At 37.7% G+C, this 20,609-nt stretch overlaps 1 protein-coding gene and 2 long non-coding RNA genes across 5 annotated transcripts; 2 read left to right on the top strand and 1 right to left on the bottom strand.

Annotated features, from left to right (window-relative positions):
- The first annotated feature begins 2,733 nt into the window (after window positions 1–2,733).
- LOC122068621 (putative UPF0481 protein At3g02645) lies at window positions 2,734–6,237 on the top strand. Its single transcript, XM_042632492.1, has 2 exons — window positions 2,734–2,804; window positions 4,607–6,237. Exon 2 carries the CDS (start codon window positions 4,661–4,663, stop codon window positions 6,035–6,037), a length of 1,377 nt encoding a protein of 458 aa, XP_042488426.1. The 5' UTR covers window positions 2,734–2,804; window positions 4,607–4,660; the 3' UTR covers window positions 6,038–6,237.
- A 370-nt stretch (window positions 6,238–6,607) lies between these two features.
- On the bottom strand, window positions 6,608–14,997 carry LOC122068623. 2 transcript variants are annotated; one of them, XR_006137208.1, is made up of 3 exons: window positions 14,863–14,997; window positions 10,342–10,485; window positions 6,608–10,020 (listed from the first exon to the last, which is right to left on the bottom strand). It is a non-coding gene; the product is annotated as an uncharacterized LOC122068623 (long non-coding RNA). The 2 variants fall into 2 exon arrangements; XR_006137207.1 differs by having other exon boundaries at window positions 6,936–10,020; window positions 10,342–10,482; window positions 14,863–14,985.
- LOC122068622 lies at window positions 10,373–19,892 on the top strand. Of its 2 annotated transcripts, XR_006137205.1 has the most exons (6): window positions 10,376–10,452; window positions 16,874–16,925; window positions 17,406–17,529; window positions 17,665–17,771; window positions 19,002–19,128; window positions 19,309–19,892. It is a non-coding gene; the product is annotated as an uncharacterized LOC122068622 (long non-coding RNA). The 2 variants fall into 2 exon arrangements; XR_006137206.1 differs by lacking the exon at window positions 16,874–16,925 and having other exon boundaries at window positions 10,373–10,452.
- The last annotated feature ends 717 nt before the right edge of the window (window positions 19,893–20,609 follow it).

Below are 20,609 nucleotides of genomic sequence, written 5' to 3' on the forward strand. Positions count from 1 at the left end.
TCTGGAACAGAAACGATACCAAATGGGCCCTAAGTATAGTGGCTATGCATATTCCTTTGTTGCAGAGGCATTGGCAGTTAGGTGTCTTCTCATTGCAATCTCTAAAGGTATTTAGAACTTATGTTCCCAGGTTGACACTGAGAGGAGGGTGAATCAGTGGTTCCAAAAACTTCCTTAATTGCAAGTTCTAGATTGGCCGAGACAATCCCGTAATTACCAATCACGCAAACAACGACACGTCCATCTCACACCACAATGTGGCTGAGTCTACCAGACAGTGTCCCACCACTCTACACAACACGCACTTCAAATATATGTAGAAAAATAAATGCGAGACAATAACACCAGATATACGTGATTCAGCTAGAGTGCCTACTCCACGAAGAAATACCCATATAGGGTTTCGTATTTCCCCAATACTCAAATTTTTAACTGCTACAACGGTCCAGGAACCTATCCCTGCTTCAATCTGAGATGCAACTCAGACAAGGGCAACAACCCCACACCCTAGACAAGCCCCAACTTGCTAGGTTCACAATTTTAAATCAATAAAATCCCAACCCAGTATATCATTGATCTAGAGTTTCTCAACAATAAACAGACTCTAGAATACAAAAATAGGAATTTCATATACGGGTTACCTCAGCCTGTGTAGACCCCATTGTTGATTTCTTACTTGATGCTTAAGCGGCACTTCGAACACTCCTTATTCAATTTAACGCTAAATCAACATGATAGCAGCACCCAATAGTAATGTCTCCCCTTTTCATGATCTCTATTGCAACATCATAGAATTGAACCTCTTTTCTCTTTTCCTTTCTCGGTTGTTCTTGTTATCAAGAAGCATTAAATTCTGTCGATAGAACCTCTTTTTATTGCTGAAAACAGAAACCGACTTAAAGAATTAAAGTCATATTTTACCTATTAGGCTGCTACTGCGTGAAGGAGTCCTCTTTAATTTGTATTTCTACTCAAACTCTTCTTCTCCCCACTTACAATAGAAGCACAACGTGTCTTCTTATTTCTCTCATTCTTGTTTTATAAAACTGCCACATCACTGCCACATCACCATAGTTCTAGTTCTACTCAAACTCTTCTTCTCCCCACTTACAATAGAAGCACAACGTGTCTTCTTATTTCTCTCCTTCTTGTTTTATAAAACTGCCACATCACTGTAGTTGTAACCTGTTTAGGAAACTCCCATGCTTTCAGATTTTAGATAGACTTTGATAGGATGAGTACTGCCACATCACTGTAGTTGTAACCTGTTTAGGAAACTCCCATGCTTTCAGATTTTAGATAGACTTTGATAGGATGAGTACTTCTCTCATGTATTGGGTAGTATCGATTCACACTGAACTAATATACCATTTTCCTAGTTGCTCTTAGTTGCCAACAATGACAACATATGATCCAATTTCCCAACAAGAACCTCATTTTGGAAGGAGATAACTAGTTGATCAGACAACTTCTTGGAGGCACTCTTCAGGTGGCTCCTTGGAAAATCGTAGGGATCATTTTTTATTGCATTCAGCTTAAATCTCAATTTCAATATCTTATCTTCACACATGTCTATCGTGAAGCTAACTTCGCTGCTGACTATTAACTTCTTATGGTTGTAATTCTGGTACTTTTGATGTCTGGGAATCCCCCCCTCCCCCTTTTGTGTCATCGTTTTTGACAGCTGATTTACAATCAGTTGCTCGCCCTCGTCTTGTAAATAACTATTCTCTAGTATTATAAGTTCTTTTCTCAATCAAAAAAATAAAATAAAATCTCAATAATAAGACAAAATAATAATAATAATAATAAAAGAGAAAAAAAAATACTACTTGATCATTGTCTTTTTCTATTGGCAATAAGTCATACACATTTTTTTTTTTGGTAAAGATAAGCCGTACACACATAATACAATATATTATTTGACAACCAATAATACAATATATTATATCCCGCAGACTTAATTTTGGACTGATGTGCTGCCTAAAATTGTTGAGAGAGGAAGAAAAACTCCCATTTTGACCATGTGAGGGATTGACATGGGCAGCCCAACTCCCAATTCCCAACCATTGGATACATAGAAAAAACTTTGACTCCATGTAAAATCTGAATGCGGACAGGACAACTAAAATTAGCTTGCCTGCCAAATTGCCAATAGCTGCTTTGATTTTTAACACGTTCTTTCGTATAATTCTACATTGGCAGGTGCTTTAAAATTGCCTCGACCATTCAACACTGGTTTCCTCGAATGCTTTTGAGGGGGTTTGACATCTTTTCTTCTTGACTTGTTCCGTGATGACGAAGTCAATTCCATTAATTCTTTGGCCCCGGGCCTCATTTGATAATAATAATAATAATAATAATAATAATAATAATAATAATGCCTCTCAGTGTATTGAAAGAAACAAAAGACTGACTTTAATTGCGGGTCCTTAAATTCTAGAAGGAGCTATTTTACTAGGAGTTCATGGAGAGAGTCAACTTTCAACAGAAATTTAACAAGGAGAGAAAAGTAAAATCTGCAATGAGTTTAAAGCAAACCTTACCATTGAGATTTGAGAATGAAGATAGGACCAATGAGGAGAGAGTCAACTTTCAACAGAAATTTAACAAGGAGAGAAAAGTAAAATCTGCAATGAGTTTAAAGCAAACCTTACCATTGAGATTTGAGAATGAAGATCAAGTCTCTTCATTCTACATTCTATAAATTGGGAAGATTAGGAGACTAATTAATCACTTGTCTGTCGAGAAACTTTCCAATTCCTAACCACTGGTGGGCTTCTGTCCATTATTTCAGCAACAAGGTAAGCTTGTTCCTATTCTTCTGTAGAACATAAACGGCTATATATGTTTGTGTTTGATCTTAATTTATCATCTCTGCGAAGGGTCTGATGCAGCTAATTAATGCCTCTTAGAGCAGTGTATTCTAGTTATTAGCATAAATGCAAGGTTAAGCCTAATTTAAACTTTTAAGTTAACAACAACAGCGATGAGTTGGAGATCCAGCCCTTTAATTGTCCCATAATATTATTGGTTGTTTTTGTTAAAGACTTCCATCTAAAAACCAATAGACTTGAAGTGGAATGACCTTTTGTGGTTCTTATATATGATATTAGAGTCATCCCTTGCCGATGTGAAACTATCTCAATATCCTCCTTTGCCTATTATGGTTCTGTCTTCATGGGTCGAACAATAAATCCATCATCGATGATGGAGGCCCAATGTACCTTTTAAGATGGAAGCCTTTTAACAGTTTTTGTAAGAACTTTTGCTATGTTATCTAGCTGAAACTATAATGAGCTATACAATTGTAATCTTATAGTTTTAACAAGACTTTTGATTATCAATATTGCTCATGAATTATAATATATCATCTACTAGCTAGTTGAAAAGAACGGTAGGAGGGAGCTTCAAACAATGGCAACTGTGTTTTGGCAAAAAGTTGGCAGGAATTGATGCCTCATATGTAGAGCAGTGTGTAGTGTACTAGTTATTATAAACGCATGGTTAAGCAAGGATGGATCATGTTCTTGTAAGATGCTTGATCCACACTTGGAATCCACTTAATGTGAAAACCTTATGTAAGAAGAGAAAGATTGAATGGATTTCATGTGTAGATCAAGCATTCTTGTATGAGGACCTGATCCAGACTCTGATTAAGCCTCATTTAAGTTTAAGGTATCACCAACACCAGCGATAATTTGGGGACCAGCTTATCCAACTAGCGGGATCACCTCGGAATTGTCCCATAAGATTATATTAATTGCACCCATTGGCTGTTTGGTTGCAACCCCTAGTACCAGCCAGGGGAATGGAATCTCAAGGGTAAAAGTGGAGAAATTCACTCAATGTGGGTATTTTCAAATCTGCCCTTGGGATTCCTTTCTCTTGGCTACTGGCTAGGTTGCAACCAAGCAGTAGTGAAATTTTTTCCATATATTTAACCCAGCCGTGGACGAAATTTAGCTTCTGCCCGGATTGTAGCCAAGTGGTTGCAACCCCTGTGGCAGCCAAAGAAATGGAATCTAAAAGGGTATTTTGGAAAATACAATAACTTAGGAGGGTATTTGTGAACCCTAGTGGGAAGTGAATTATTCCATTTATTTGGCTCCCAGCAAGGGGCTGCAACCCGGGTAGCAACGAAAATATTTGGCTACTACCCGGGTTGCAACCAAGTGGCTACTACCCGGGTTGCAACCAAGTAGCTGCAACCCCCTGTTGGCAACCAAAAAAATGGAATAATTCACTTCTCCCTAAGGTTCACAAATACCTCCCTAAGTAATAGTATTTTCCAAAATACCCTTTTAGATTCCATTTCTTCGGTTGCCACAGGGGTTGCAGCTACTTGGATGCAACCCGGGAAGCAGCTAAATTTCATCCAAATTTTTTTCGCCGTGGAATTGTCCCATAAGATTATTGATCGCATCCATTATGTGTATATATTTAACCCAACCAGTCCAACAGAGCTCTCTCTCTCTCTCTCTCTCTCTCTCTCAACTAAACATGGCTCATCTGGTTATGAAGCCATGCTTAGCTATACAAATGTAATCTTCTGGTTTTGACAAGACTTTTGATTATCATTAATATTGCTCGTGATATCCTTTAGCTAGTACTAGTTGGAAAGAACGGTAGGGATCGATCAAGCTTCTCAATTCACATAATGGCCAACGCTACTGCTAGTTCTTCAAGCAATTCTACCATACAAAGAGGAGGATGCAAAGATCGTCAGCTGAACAATGATTATGATATCAGGATGTGGGTAGGGTCCATCGAGGAAGAACGACGAGGGGTCTGTTCGTGGCAATCTGGATCTACTATATTCCGAGTGCCCAACTATCTTCGAAAGATAAAGCCAGAAGTCTACATACCTCAGTCAGTCTCAATTGGTCCTTTGCACTATAACGAAGAACACTTACAACCCATGCAAGTACATAAGTTGCGCTATTTAAATCGTTTTCTAGATCGACACAAATGGAAAATTAGCTTGGATGATTGTGTCAAAGCAGTGAGTGAGTTAGAAGAAAAGGCTCGAAAATGTTATTCAGAAACCACTGGAAGGGGGTTCGAAAAAGATGAGTTTGTAAAGATGATGGTGATAGATAGTTGCTTTATACTGGAGCTCTTCGAGATCATTAAAAATGAAGAGAATGATTTGTTTTTAAATCCGTCATGGTTTCATCCCGTTCTCTTTGACCTGATTACTCTTGAAAATCAGCTTCCCTTGTTTGTTCTTGAGCATATATATGGTCTAATCTACGAATTGCAGACCCCGATGAACAACTTCAGTCAAGCTATCTATGATAGGCTCTTAAGGTGGTTCGACCTCCATGACGCATCTCATGAACAATTAACTTCAGTATCACTTCCAGAGGGCGGAGTAAAGCATTTGCTTGATCTTTTACGAAGTGTCCTGGTCAATTCATCTAGGAGGATTAGAAAAGCGGCCAAAAAGTGGTTGGTGCACACGAATTGTGCTTCCGAACTTGAGAGAGCGGGTGTCAAGTTCCAGAAGTTGGAGCCATCGTCGTCCCCGGAGTCATCTTTATTTGACATAAACTTCGACATAAACAAGGGAGTATTAACAATCCCAACCATTACTATTTTTGACGAGACAGAACACACTCTTAGAAACCTCATTGCCCTTGAGAAAGGTCAAGTACTAGACATTACTACTGATTATTTCACAGCCTATGCAGCCTTCATGGATGGCCTCATTGATACTCGCAGTGACGTGGAGTTGCTAGAAAAGAAGGGAATTATTGTGAACAACATTGGCAACCCAGAAGATGTGGTGACCTTATTTAACAATATTGTCAAACATGTTACAGTCCAGGATCCTTATTTCTCTGGTGTTATCGAGGATGTGATAGACTATTACAATAAACCATGGAATAGACGGCAGGCAAGTTTGATGCAGAACTATTTCAACACACCATGGGCATTTATTTCATTTCTTGCTGCACTCTTCCTTCTCATCTTGACAGTTGGACAGACTATTTGTTCCATCTTACAAGTTGTATGGACACAACCGCCTTAATTAATTATTATTTAGTAGATTATTAATTGTTGAAATCTTGTTGGACTCAGATGCTATCCTTTTGTATTGATGGTTTTTTTCTTTCTTTTTTTTCATTTATTTAAAATTTTATAAGAATGAAAGAACATGTGGCAATAGCAGTGAAGTCGAAATTTTGTTTTCTATTTATTGCTTTCTTAGTAGCATGCAACTGATTGCAATTCCTCTGGTTCTGATAACTGCAATTTAGGCTAATGATAACGTTTTTGTTGGAATGAGGATCCAGTTTTTGTACAAAAGCCATTATCGTATGGACTGATTCACACAGATGGAATCAACCACAGAGTTGTTTGTTGGGTGGATTTCATCTATGCGGATCAACCCCATACAAGAATGGTTCTCAAGGACTTGATCCACTCTCTTTTTGTTGGGGAATTGGAGAAACGGTCATTGGAGAATGTGCAATCTTCCATGGGGAGATGATGGTAGAGAGCAAAACAGAAACCAATATCCCCTTAGGAGATGAGCATCATTTTGAACTTATATTCTTAGTCTCTTAGAAAGAAAAACTAACAACTGTACATTATGCTATAGGATAAAAAGTGTATGGTTATAAATTATGTTTGCAACATTCATGGTTACAAAAAGATACACCTTTTTCTTTTTCCTTTCTTTCTTTAAAGGGTCTATCTGAATATCACCTAGCTATTCACCTACTGCAATGGTTACACAATTCATTTGTAATCTATTTTACAGTGCACCTACTTTATAATATGGTTGTAGCAAGTAAAGGAAATAGAGATTGCCTTTGATCCTTAAATTCCAAAGGGAGCTATTTGATTAGGAGTTGATGAAAGTTTCATTTTTTTACTGGAAAATTGAAATTGAAAGAAAAAGGAAAGGTAAAAATTCTGCAGTGAGTATAAAGCAAATCTTCTCATTGAGATTTGAGAATGGAGAAGCTAGAATAGTCATTCTACATTCTATATATTGGGTTAAAGTAAAGCCTAAACACAATCAATTGAGAAGATTAAGAGACTAAATACCTCTCCATTTTGAGCAACTTCATTCTTATGTCACCAACAGCTAACAAGGCAAGCCTATGTGTGTATGTGCACCTCATCGTCTTCCTCTTCCTCTTCCTCTTCCCTCTTCTTGTGTAGAACATAAATGGTAATGCTTGTGTTTGATCTAAAAATTATACTATATATGGTGGTGCATGATTGCTCAGCTTTGCCTTAGTTTTTATTTATTTATTTTTCCACTCTTTTGAGAGCTGAATTATATGACAATTGTCGGTAGATGTACAATTATGTCTAATATATCTTATCTCAAGGGTACAATTTATTTATTTATTGGGTGTGGGGCTGGGAAGTGGGGTTGGGGAAGAAAGTTTCTCTCTCTCTGGGTGATGAGTTGAATCCTTGGCTTAGCTGGCTTACTAGTTTCCTTTGTACCAAATAAAATCACTTGTTGGGTTTTTGCTCCATAACTTGGCTAAAGAGTTTTGTATATGAAAAAAAAAATGCTAAGGAGTTTATTGCTATTTTTGTAAGAATTTTTGCTATATATTGTTAGGGAGAAAGAAAACTACTTGGTCACTTGATCACTGTATAGTGCCTTGGCCAATGAGAATGTGTATTTAAGTATCCAATTAGAGGGGCAAGGGCATATTTTCATGATTTCTAGTTTCTAGGCATAGACGGCATGCACAATTGGGTAGCTTTCTTTTCCCAATATTGTTCTTGTTTCACTTTTTTTTTTCCCTTCAACTTTTCTCATCTAGTTATGAAACCATACTGAGCTATACAATTGTAAACTTCTAGTTTTCACAAGACTTTGGACTACCAATACTGCTCGTGATATCCTCTACCAGTTGGAAAGAACAGTAGCTAGGGAGCTTCAGACAATGGTACTCTATTTTGCTAGTTCTTCAAGCAATTCTACTAAAAAAAGAGGATGCGATGATGATTGCCAATTGAACAACGATGAAATAAAGAATTAGTAAACTCCATCGAGAAAGAACGAGGAGAGGTCAATCATTCCTTACAATCCAAATATAGTATATTCTGAGTGCACAAACGTCTTCGAAAGCTAAAGCCAGAAGCCTACACACCTCAATCAGTCTCAATTGGCCTTTAGCACTCTAACGAGGAACACTTACAACCCATGCAAGCACATAAGTTGCTCTATTTAAATCATTTTCTGGTTTGACACAAAGAGAAAACCTTGGATGCTTGTGTTGAAGCTGAGTGAGTTGGGAGAAAAAGCTCGAAGGTGTTATTCAGAAACCACGGGAAAGGGTTTCCAAAAAGATGAGTTTGTCAAGATGATTGTGATTGATGGTTGCTTCATACTTGAAATCTTCAAGATCATTAAAACAAAAGAGAAGGATGACTTAGTTTCGAATCGTTCATGGTTTTGGTAACTTCTCCCTGACCTTATTAATCTTGAAAATCAGCTTCCTTTCTTTGTTCTTGAGCGTTTATATGGCCTAACTTGTAAACTCCAAAACCCCAACCACCTTCAATCAGAGTCAGAATTTATATGGCCTACCCTATTTGAACACCTTCAGTCATGACATCTATGGTAACCTCTTAATGTGGTTTGGAAAAAGACTCCATGGCGCATCATCACCTGAAGAACTAAAATCAATACCATTGCTAGAGGGAGAAGCAAAGCATTTTCTTGATCTTTTACAAATTGTCCTCAATTCATATACGAGGAAGAAGAAATCTGGTACAAAGGGATGGGCGCATACAAGTTGTGCCTCGGAGCTGAGGAGAGCCGGCATCAAGTACCTAAGGGGGTCTTCACCGTCGGACTCTTCAAAGACATCTTTACTTGACATAACCTTCAATAATGGAGTATTAACAATCCCACCCATTGCAATTTCTGACTTGACAATACACTCTTAGAAATCCCATTGCCTTTGACCAAGGTCAAGAAGACATTAGTGATTATTTCACAGCCTACCTAGCTTTCATGGATGGCCTCATTGATACTCAAAGTGATGCAGAGTTGCTAGTAAAGAAAGGAATTATTGAGAACCACCTTGGGAACCCAGAAGAAGTGGTGACCTTATTTAACAACATTGTTAAACATGCTAAGATTAATGATCCTTGTTTCTCTGGTGTTATTGAGGATGTGGAGAAGTATCAAAATAAAACATGGAACAGATGGAAGGCACTTTTAAAGCAGACTTATTTCAAAAATCCATGGGCATTAATTTCATTACTTGCTGCAGTCTTCCTCATCATCTTGACAGTGGTACAGACCATTTGTTCCATCTTACAAGTTGTATGAACAATTCAATATATTATGAATCTGGATATTATTTAGTACATTGTTGTTGACTATGCTGTAATATAAGCTTGTTCATTTTTCCTTTTTATTAAGATGGAAATGTAATATATAATACTGTCTATCATAAACAATTCCTTTTGTTTAGCAATTGATGAGTAAAAAATCAGATTGGGATCAGAAAAATCACCCGAACTGGATCTGTATTGATTGAGATCGATCCCAAATTTTAATTGGGATCAATTTGAAAAACAACAGTTAAAAAAACAAGTTTTAACAAACTGTGATCCTGGTTAAATGAATTAAGGCTAGACTCCTATTCATTATTTGGAGGAAATGAACATAAACATGTGGAGTAATAATTATAAAAAAAAATTTCCGTTTAGGTTTGAAATTTTCATTTCTCTTTCCTTTAATTTGCCATGCAACCTAAAAAAAACCTTACGGTTTTTCAATTTCTTTGTTTACTTTTTAATGCAAATCAGTGAATATATTCATGTTGACAAATAATAGCATTATTAATCAGAAGGGGTATGGGAAAATAGGTGAAAAGTCATTTGTAACTTACCTTGGTTACATGGAGAAAATCTCTGATTGGAGCCCACAAGGATCCGATCCAATGGTACACTTGTCTATGATCCTGTAATATTACAACTCCATAAGATGTTTCAGACCATTTTTCCACTGTGGGTTTTGACATCCTGAAATCACAATGGGACACAAGCATCTTCCATATATCATTTTTCAACAGAAAACTGAAAGAAAAAGAAAAGGTAAAATCCTTTTACCCAAACAAAAAAAAGAAGGGGGAAAGGTATAAATTCTGCAGTGAATTAAAAGAAAACTGAAAGAAGAAGAAAAAGAAAATTCCTTTTTTACCCAAGCAAAAAATGAAAAGGGGGAAAGGTATAAATTCTGCAGTGAATTTAAAGAAAACCTTACCACTGAGATCTGAGAGTGGAGAAGAAGCCACGTGATTATACATTCTATAAATTGGGTTCCAAGCTAGGAGACTTGATTACCTCTCTGTTTTGAGCACCTTCAAGTCATGCATTCTTAAGTACTTGTCGGTCGAGAAACCTTCCTGTTCCAAGCCGGTTGGGCTGCATGCTGCACATTCTGTCAGCAACAAGGTAAGCCCGGCACTTCATCTTCTTCTTCTTCTTCTGTAGAACATAAAAAGGTTATGCTTGTGTTCGATTTTAATTTATACTTTATTCAGGATCTTAATTAATTTATCCTCTCTGCTAAGGGCTTGAGGCAGCTAATGCTTCATAGAGTAGTGTGGACTACTTAACATAAATGCATTGTCAAATTCAATGGAACCTCAACAATATTCTCCGATTCATTCTCGGAGGCATACTTGTTTTTCACGCCTTGGCCCTGCCAAGCCTTCGCCCTGCCAAACCTTGGCTCTAATACCACTTGTAAGGAACTTAAGTAGAACTCATCCTCAAAAGCTAACCGTCAAGGAGAGAGTGCCCAAGTACCCACATCAGGCTAACCACTTCCAATGCGGGATTATTACTTTAGTCTTCTACATAAAACCCAATAAATCCTAACTTAAGCTTAAGGTATCAACAATTCAACACCAGAGCTGATTTTGGGGACTTAGCTTATCCAACTGGGATAAGCTAAGAATTGTCCCATGAGATTTAGGGCTGCAATAGGGCCGAGTTGGGCCTAGCTTCTTAAAATCAGGGTGGGTTCGGGCAGGCAAGGTCAACTTGCACCCCTGATGAGATTGTACCCATTGTCTTGTACTTAACCAGAGAGTTGAGTTTGACAGGCTAGACCCACCGAGTCTAGATCCTCTCCCTTGTAGGTAACTATCCCACTCCATCTTACACCGTCGATGGGGTGTGGGGCCACACTCTGTGGATGGTGTGAGATGGGTTGTGGTGGTTACCAGCTGAGGAGAGTAATCTGATTGGGACCCAACAAATCCATCAGATTTTTAGCATCCACTTTTATTATAGCTGGTGATGAGTTGAATCCGGGGCTTATCTGACTCACTTTGTGATCAGAGTTTAGACAACCTTGGGAACCCAGAAGAAGTGGTGACCTTGTTTAACAACATTGTCAAATACGCTGTGATCAAGGATGCTTGTTTCTTTGGTGTTATCAAGGATGTGGAGAACTATGAAAATAGACAATGTAACAAACGGATGGCAAGTTTGAAGCAGAACTATTTCAACACTCCATCGGCATTCTTTTCATTCCTTGCTGCACTCATCCTCCTCATCTTGACGGTGTTACAGACTATTTGGTCCATCTTACAAGTTGTATGGACAAAATAATAATTAATTACTTATTATTTAGTAGATATATAGAATGGTATTGGGAGTGTGGATCAGGTTCTCGTATAGGCTGGATTCTATGTGTGTGGATTAGATCGTACGTTGATCCATCTTCTGTTGTTGGCATGTTGTAATGCTTGTTCAGTACTTTTTTTTTTCTATTTATTAAGATGGAAATGTAATAAATACTATTGTCTGTCATCAATAATTCTATGTGCTTTGCAAATTGAAGTATTATGTTTGCCTCGAATTCTTGACCCGTTTTGAAGAATGACCTGCTCCGACATATTTTGGTGGCGACCCAAATGGGATTTTTTCTTAGATTTGTGATGGTAGCAGAGGTGCCAGTTCAACCCGATCAACCGCGACCCACGACTTGGAGGAATATATAATGAATTATTGTCTTGTTGAACAAGTAGTGAAAATTAGGGGTTTTCGTGCTAAGGTTTTTAGGCGAGCTTTCTTGCCACGATTTGGGTGCTTTTGAGAGAAATATCCATTGTAATATTCTCTTCAATCATAGTGAATCATCTTCTTCTTCGCTCGAGGACGTAGCACGCCACATCGGAGTGTGAACCTAGTTAAATCTCTGTGTTGTGTGAATCTGTGTTCATTTTTTGCTTTGTATTTATTGGTGTTTCCTCTACATGAAGTCATGCTTGTGTTGTGCCCTCCTCCTTCCTGTATCACTTTCTCTCTGTTCCAACCCGAGTCTTTAAGACTTTATACCTCCTAAGATGTGGTTATGGAAACTAGGGGTGTCAATTCAAGCCCGCATCGGTAGGTCTAACTAAGCCCGACGTTTATGGCCCGACCTAGACCCGCCCAATTAATAAACGTGTCAGGCTTGAGCCCGACTCAATTATAAACAGGTAGTACACGGTGCAACCACCTAGCCCGATGGGCACCCGACCAGCTTGACACATTTATAAGCCCGATTTGAACTGACTCCTTTAAGCCCGACCTAGCCCAACCCTTTTAATACTACTTGTATTTTTTTAATTTTTTTTAATACTATTTGCATTCAATGCTAAGGCTATGTGATATGTACAGTTGAGATGGTGGTGATTGTTATCTGAACATTCATCTTTTTTATACATAATTTAATTGATTTGAACTTACTAAACTTGGGTCGTGCAGGCATAGTTCAATTGATTTGAGTTTCGTAGGTTAAAGACCAGGTACCTTAGTAACTTAGTTGTTTTTCCCATCTTTGTCTTAATCCATTTTAATTATGGGATTTTTCTTTGTTATGCCCATATTTGCCTCATTTTATTGGCACTCCTCTTCAAGCACATTTAAGAGACCAATTTTAAAGATGACCTATTTAAAGCTCGTTTAAAGTTAAATAGGTCTATAACCCGATTAAGGCCCATTTATGATAGCTCGATTAAAGCTCAAGATCGACCGATCCGATTATTAACCATACCATATCCACGCTAGTTAAGCCCGTTTAGCTAAGCGGGCGTTCACGATGCAGTCTTTGAAATTGGCCAAGGCCGACTAAGCCCGACCGTTTGACACCCCTGATGGAAATTATAGATTAATGAAGGTTGGAGTTAAGCTATGAGGGCAGCCCAAATTGAAAGGAGAGATCATGAAATGGTTACGGTAATCATAAGGGCTTAAGATGACGACGATTAAGATAGAAGTGGAAGGGCCGAAAGTGTTGTTGAATCTATAGGGATCGACAGGTGGCGACTGAGTACTGTTCTCTGCAGCGGCATAAGGTAGGGACCGGAACATGAGGAACAAGTAGATGCAGATGAACCCATTTCGCCCAAGCAGGTCAAGGATGGAACAGTGATTCTGCTTCTGCTTCAATTGGTTTGTCATAAGGGAGAGCAGGAATTAAATTGGAAATACCCTCTCTGTTGCAAACGTCACACTGGATCTAATCTGGTTGGGTCAGATCTGGGTCAAAAATCGATCCTAAAAGCCATGGTGAAGCTTCATGCTTCTCTCCTCATTTTCATCCTCCACTTTGCTTTCAAGCTTTGGACAGGTGTTCAGTGTTGAAGGTAGCAGTTTACCTCACTCAACGACAAAAAATTGGAGAGGATTTGGATCCATTTGGGCACAACCCTTCAGCATCCTACTATCGCCCATGGGAACCCAAAATTAAGATTTTTTATTTTATAAATAAACTTTTTAAAAAATCATAAATAAACTGCAACCTAATACAACAAGGCATTTGACATGCATCTAATGGAATATAGAAGACCAACTCAACTAGGTGGACCAGGGTGCTTAACGCCTTCCATGGTCCGTAACCTAATACAAACCCAATCTTTTTGTTTGACCAATTCAAATGGAGTTATGTTTTTATTTGTGGGTCATAGTTCCAAATCTAGATGATGATTCTCTTTCATTCCTTCTCTCCCAAGAGATTGACTTATCTTGAGAATGAAAAATTCATTGTCTTCGCAATGTTGAACACTAGAAGTTTTCAAACTTTCGTAATCTTCCTTTGAAAATAAATTTTATTTTCTTTGTACATCATTAGTTGGTGTATACTATTTATCGTATATTATGTTGCACACTAAAATGCGTAATACATATGCATATACAATGGACTGTGCACCACAAAGATCGACATATAGTCACGGGGTGTAGTTGTGGGCCCGGAGTATAGAAAGTAGAGCCTTAGGGCACAAGGTGAAGACAGGAGAGTTGAACCTCATCCTGCAGGGAGCCTCACTCTATTGGCAAGGCAGATAAGGTTTTGGATGTTGTTGTTGTTGTGCATTTTACTGTTTTTGACTGGGTTGGGACAATTTGGACTGTTTCATCCGGGTTTAAAAATCTGTGAATCGGATTGGGAATCAGCTGATTCACCTAGGAATCGGACAGACCGATCTCAGTTTTGACCATTCTAGATCAGAATATTTTCGACAAAATTCTCTTGAATCGGTGGGTTTTAAAGATCAAATGATCAATTCTAGGGTTTTTGGAACCGATTCTGGCCAATTCCAATCCGACTTTGTTTTAAAACCCTGGTTTCGTCTCTAAAGTGACGAAAAACACTATAAGCGAATTAAACTTATGAGTTATGACAATAGCCATACAGAGATACAGTAGTTCTTCAAATTTAAGCTGAAGGGATCATGGAAAATTCAATATCTATTTTTTAGGTCAATCTCTCAAACACCTCAAAAGCAAAAAAGAGAAGAAAATTTTCACGTAATGATGCATTCTCTTCCTAAAAATAATCCAGAAGTAAAACAAATTTGAAATCCTTACCCGTTCATTCATTCCTCACAATCTCATCAGGAGAGTTCTTGAGAGAGCTGATCACATGGAACTTGAAGAACGACTTCTGTGATTTCTGCAATCGGAGGTGATGAGAGAGAGCCTTTGGTACGTTTTTGCCGCCCAATAGGAATTTATTTGGATCTGCGTTTGCTTTCCTGTGGGAAAAAAATCAAAATGAGGAGCATGCTTGAAAAGACCGATCTACCCCTGGCACGGAGTGGCGCAGTAGCCACGCGACCAGAGACCGTTATTTTGCCCTTTCCATCTTGTTGATTGGCGGCCAACGAACGTCACGACTGGATGGAAAAAAATCGTCTGCAATTCGGATCTGGTACAATTCCATGAAATACCACCTTCAGGGGTGACACGTGTACACCAATGCAATGGTCTAGATTTGATTTAAATGACTCTTCACTGATTTAAGGTTTTATTAGTTGTACCAGAGTACAGACTATTGCTTCCATTCTCTGTCTGTTTGTGCTGAAGTCTTTATTGTCTGATAGTTTCATGGTTGTTTCACCCACAATCTTAGTTGAATCATGCTTACGTGCAAGAAAGTACTTCTTCGTTATTAACTAGGGTTTTGTTTTCGTTAATTGTATTTAAAATTTTATTCAGCTACATGTTATATTGTCTTGTGGAATTTTGAAGATAGAAACTATTGTCTCTGTACCGCATTATATGCAAATGTCTACTTAGAGGAGTTAAATCATCTGGTGGTTCCACCGTTGTCTTTTACCATTCCATCATCCTCTTAGTTTGTTTATCGACCCAGTTCAAAAAGCTGTCCTTATAACAGTCGAAAAGGAACTCACAGAGGGACATGTTTCAGTGTCTATTAGATATGTCCTCTTCATGTTGCAGACGTTATTCTTTCATGTCTTAAATATCTCTTAGCAACAAGGCTTAGAGCTATTTTCATGCTGTTCTCTCTCTCTCTTCTATATGGTTACATGGCTGGTAATGGGAAGTCTCTCTGTTCGTTTAAATCATAATATTTTTTCAGTTGGTCAGTGAGGGAGAGTAAGTTGATGTGTGAAGCCTGGACAATTCCATGGTCCATTTGGTTGCTGTGCAAAATTATTTTGAATTTCCCATGTTTTACTTCCTCATATGTCCTAGTAGAGTCAAAAGTCAAAACCTTGTACCAAGTAATTGAATTTTGAGTATTTCACAATATTAGGTATGAGCTATGTGGAGATTCTTGAAACTTTGACAATTTTTTGTGGAACCTCATTCAAATTACCAGTAATCTCAATGACTGTTAAGAAATCCTGGATTTGTTTGATAGGATTGAATTTAATGTTCAAACTGAAGTTTACAAAATTGTTTCACACCAGCACTTTTTGGGTAGCAACAGTGCTGCGTGCTATTTGATAAGATCCACCTAGGTACCATGACATAAAAGATGTCCAATGGATAGCCATAATGATCTACTCCTGGTTACTATTCTAGAGTTTTCCAAATCATCCAAATGAATCATTTTGTTGGTAATTATGATAGTCTGATGAGATCTTTCTTATTTCTAATGTAGGAGTTAGAGGGATTGTTGAATTTGGTTGATTAACACTTGAATATGTAGTATGTGGTTCTTGTAGCCTCTTATGACCCTGAAGATGGTGTCTTATATTTCCTTTAGTATTTGTCGAAACAATTTTTTTTTTTTTGGTTGCTTTATCTCCAAAATGCTAACTTACTGAAGAAATTCCCTTGTAGTTTTCTAATATGGGCATTCTTTGGTAGTATTCTTGGTTCGCCCTTTAGGGAACATGTAAAAGAGATATTGAACCCGGAGACTTCAGTTGGTGCAGAACCATGGGTTTACTATTCTATTTATGCATTTTTCGTCTTTGTGTTCAACAAATTTGACATTGCAAGTATCATCTCATCTCTCTATTTGATTCTTCTGTAATAATTTATTTTTCTATGAGAAAAAATTTTTATATGATATGTGCTTATGGTGTTCCTTGCCTCATGTATTTACTCCTAATCCAAGCAGGTGAAATGCCTCGTGCCTCATGGCTAACTGATTAAAAACTGGTGCTCCTTATGTAATCTCTTCTAACTCTTGCTTTTGATTAAAATTTAGTTGAAGGTTTCCTGATGCATAAGGGTGTCATTTCTCTCATCTATTGTGATTGTCAAAGCTTATAAGTGCTCTCTGGTTTGAGCCTAAGATTATTGCTGCCCAACTCTTTAGACCTTTTCAATTTGAATCCCGTGATCTCACTCACTAAGTTTCCCAGAGAGGAATGAGTGCCTAGCTTTTCTGCATCACAATTATAATGGTCAAAATTTTAATACGAAAACTTTCAATTCTCAATACTGGAAACTTTAATATTTGAGAATAATGCTCAGTGGAATTGTTTTTTTCCTGTCAGAAGCAGCTTTCTGTTGACATGGCTCATTTGAAAAAAGTTTACAATTTTGATGTTCTAAACTATTGGACAAGTCAAGTTCTATATGTTGGAATTGGTTCCTTAAGTTATTGCCAACGAATCATTTCTTCTATGTACAAAATTCTTATGCAGACCAACTTGCCAAAGGAAATTGCTGATTACTTGAATAAAATGGGTGCTAGAATACCAAACATAAAGCCTGGGAAAGCCACAATAGAGCATCTGACTAAGATTCAAGCATCAACACGTTTTTGGGGTACGTTGTCTTTTTATATTAATTTCTTGTATCAGAGTTACATTTTCCTCTATTACTCTTTTTTTTTGGCAAATTGTTTATTTTAATGCTAGCAAATTAGTCTCTGCAATTCTTTCTTGTTTGGAAATAATGAAGGTGGCCCATTGTTAAGTATTTTGGCAACTACATCAACCCTGCTCAGTCATTATTTACGCCGTATAAATGAGGGATTTGCTATAGGGTTCACATCTGTACTAATTATTGTAAGCCCTTTACAAACTTCTCATGTTTCTATTACGATTGTTCTCAGTTTCTGAATAAAATTGAAATTCTCTTTTCGAATGCATTACTTAGGCAATCACTTCAGCTAGTTCAGCACTTTTTCAAGGTATGCTTTCTTTATTCATGACATTTTAATTTTTCATTCAAGCCATCTATGTCATGGATATCTATTTTCATCGCTAGATAATTTCCAAAACAGCAGTGATTTACTGATTATCAGAGAATCTCTTGTATTGGATTTTTGTATGCTTGTAGTGGAAAATATAATCTGCAACAGATTATTAAACCTTTATATATATATATATATATATATTCTGGCTCTGGAACACTAATATTAAAGACAATTCATCAATTTCAATTGCACTGGGAAAAGTTAAATTTCATCTGGATGGAGCCATTCCCACCGCCCTCCCCTAATAAATGAGTATAATCTTGTTTCTTTGAGATATCAACTAGTCCATGTAATATTACCAAAAATTAAACAAAAAAGAACCTGCTCATGTAACCTTCTCAATTTTCTAATATCTGGCTGATTTGAGAACATTGAAGATAATTTTTTTCTTTCCATTTGCCATTTCGAATAGGCAGCTAAAGTCAATTACCATGGATAATTTGTGTTGTTGTAACATTCTTATGTTGCACACTAGGATTTGTATAGCTCAATGAGGGATCAAAACAGGAAAAATCAAGTTTTCAACATAGGATTCACATAGCATGTTAACTGACTCTGTCCTGGTTGCACGTAGTTAGTGCATTACCATACCCAGAGATACCTGCGGTCCTGTCTGGCAGGGCTTATAGAGTCTCAAACCCCAAGCCCTGACAGCCTAAAATTAATATGTGCCAGTTCTAAAGGCCTAAAATTTTGGGATTCTGCCCTATGGGACCAGGCGGAGACAGCAGGCCTTGTGCTCCAAGACTAGAATTTGTGCTGTTCAGGTGCAGCTCTTATTGCCCTGGAGAAGAAAGAAAAGTTGTGATGAATTGGAGATGAACAGGCAGTGAGTAATTTCTTCAAAATAAAACAGTAACCATTCAAAGGGTATTGTAAGTTTGGCAACAGCGTCCACTTTGGTGTGCTTCTAATCAAAATATTTTGCAATATTCAATCTTTGCTATGGTGTATTGACCTCACCTCATGCTCTTTCCTCCCCCTCTTGGTTGCATATTATTTTGGGAATTCTGAGTTGACCATAGTATTGTTGTTTCAGGTGGGTTCAATCATTGAACTGAGAAGATCCTATCAAGCATATAATGTAATGCCAACCTTAAGCAAAGCTCTAAAAAGATTCGGTGTCTAGCATCAATCCCCCAGTTGGCTCATGCTTACACTGTGAGGTAGCAATTGAATTACCTTTAACTTCATGGACTGTTTAACCCTCTCTCTGCTTATGTGAGGAGCTTTTGGGTTCTGCTTACTCACTTGAAACTGGAGTATCCATTTCAATTTATTTTCTTTCATGATTTTTCCCTTTATCCTCTATATATCCTTATGATTGAGTCCTTGGATTTTTTTAGGACAAAAAGGAAGTGCTTCAAATCATTGTTATTTGTCTTCGACCAGACTCCAGAGCAGCATGCCGGGCATTCTACCAATTGTCAATGGTGCAATTGGATCTTCGTTATTAATAATCACAGGGAAGGAGCTGGGAGGAGTCCTATAAAACTAAAATCTCATTTCCAACTTGAGTCTTGAAGTCGAAGGAGCAGCTGCTATAGCAACAAAAGACCGTGTTAAATGTAGTGTATTTATCTTATGGTGAACCTTAAGCAGTGATCAACGCTGTGCCGCTCATTTCTCCAGTGCAGTAGCGCGAGTTCAACCATCAAAATTTTGGAACCAGCTTCTGTGGCCAGGCCCAATGGCGACACCAGCTGAAATGTTGAATCTAATCTTCTACCCATTCTTTATATAGGAAATAAACTAATAATCTAAAATTTAACCCAGAAAAGTAGGGAGGCGTCCATGGATGAAATGGGTCATTGTGACATAATTAGTTTGAGTTTGTCACAAGCAATTCTTGGGGGAATGGTCTCCTTGTTCAGGAACATTATTAAATAGTGAATTTGAAGGGAAATAAAGAAGACAGAATGGGCATGCCAACTTTTGGTCCATAATGACTAGTTAAAAGAAGTTTGATGATAAGTTCCTATTTACCTTAAATGGTACTTTTGGTCCATAATGACTAGTTAAAAGAAGTTTGATGATAAGTTCCTTGTTCATTAACCATCTTAAAAGAGCTTTCTCATTATTGGTATTTGTCAAGGTAGGCCTGTCACACAACAATGGACAAATACAATCAAGTTTTTCATTCCATCCAAAGATGACTATAACTCAACAGATCCAGAGACAATGAGAGGAATTTGGAAGAGGGGGGGGGGGGGGGGTCTGATCCATATTATTAGTTGCATCTTCCAGTCTGAAATATTAAAATGCATTTTAGAAACTGGGCAACTTTTTTACCAGTTTAGTCAAAAGAAGGTTTAGGCCAAAGGTTGAAATTTTGTTCCTGTGAAGTTTGAATGAAGGGTTCCTAATTTCTTATCTGGCATGACATGAGGGCATGCCAAGATTATTGTTTCACACAAACCCACTGAGGAACTTAATAAACCCAAAGTTTCCATAATGATGAACCGAAGCATTAAATCTGTTATCTATGTCAGTTTTCCAGACTGACAAATGATATGGTTGAGAGCCCAAAATAGATATTCCATGTGAAGGACCCAGCAACTAGTAAGTCTGTACTAGGTACAGGCAAGGGAAGAAGATTTCTTCCCATTGTCCATCCCGGTTTATATTTATCCAAAACAAGAATTCA

Source organism: Macadamia integrifolia, unplaced genomic scaffold (genome assembly GCF_013358625.1).
Source record: "Macadamia integrifolia cultivar HAES 741 unplaced genomic scaffold, SCU_Mint_v3 scaffold448, whole genome shotgun sequence".
Classification (NCBI taxonomy): domain Eukaryota; kingdom Viridiplantae; phylum Streptophyta; class Magnoliopsida; order Proteales; family Proteaceae; genus Macadamia; species Macadamia integrifolia.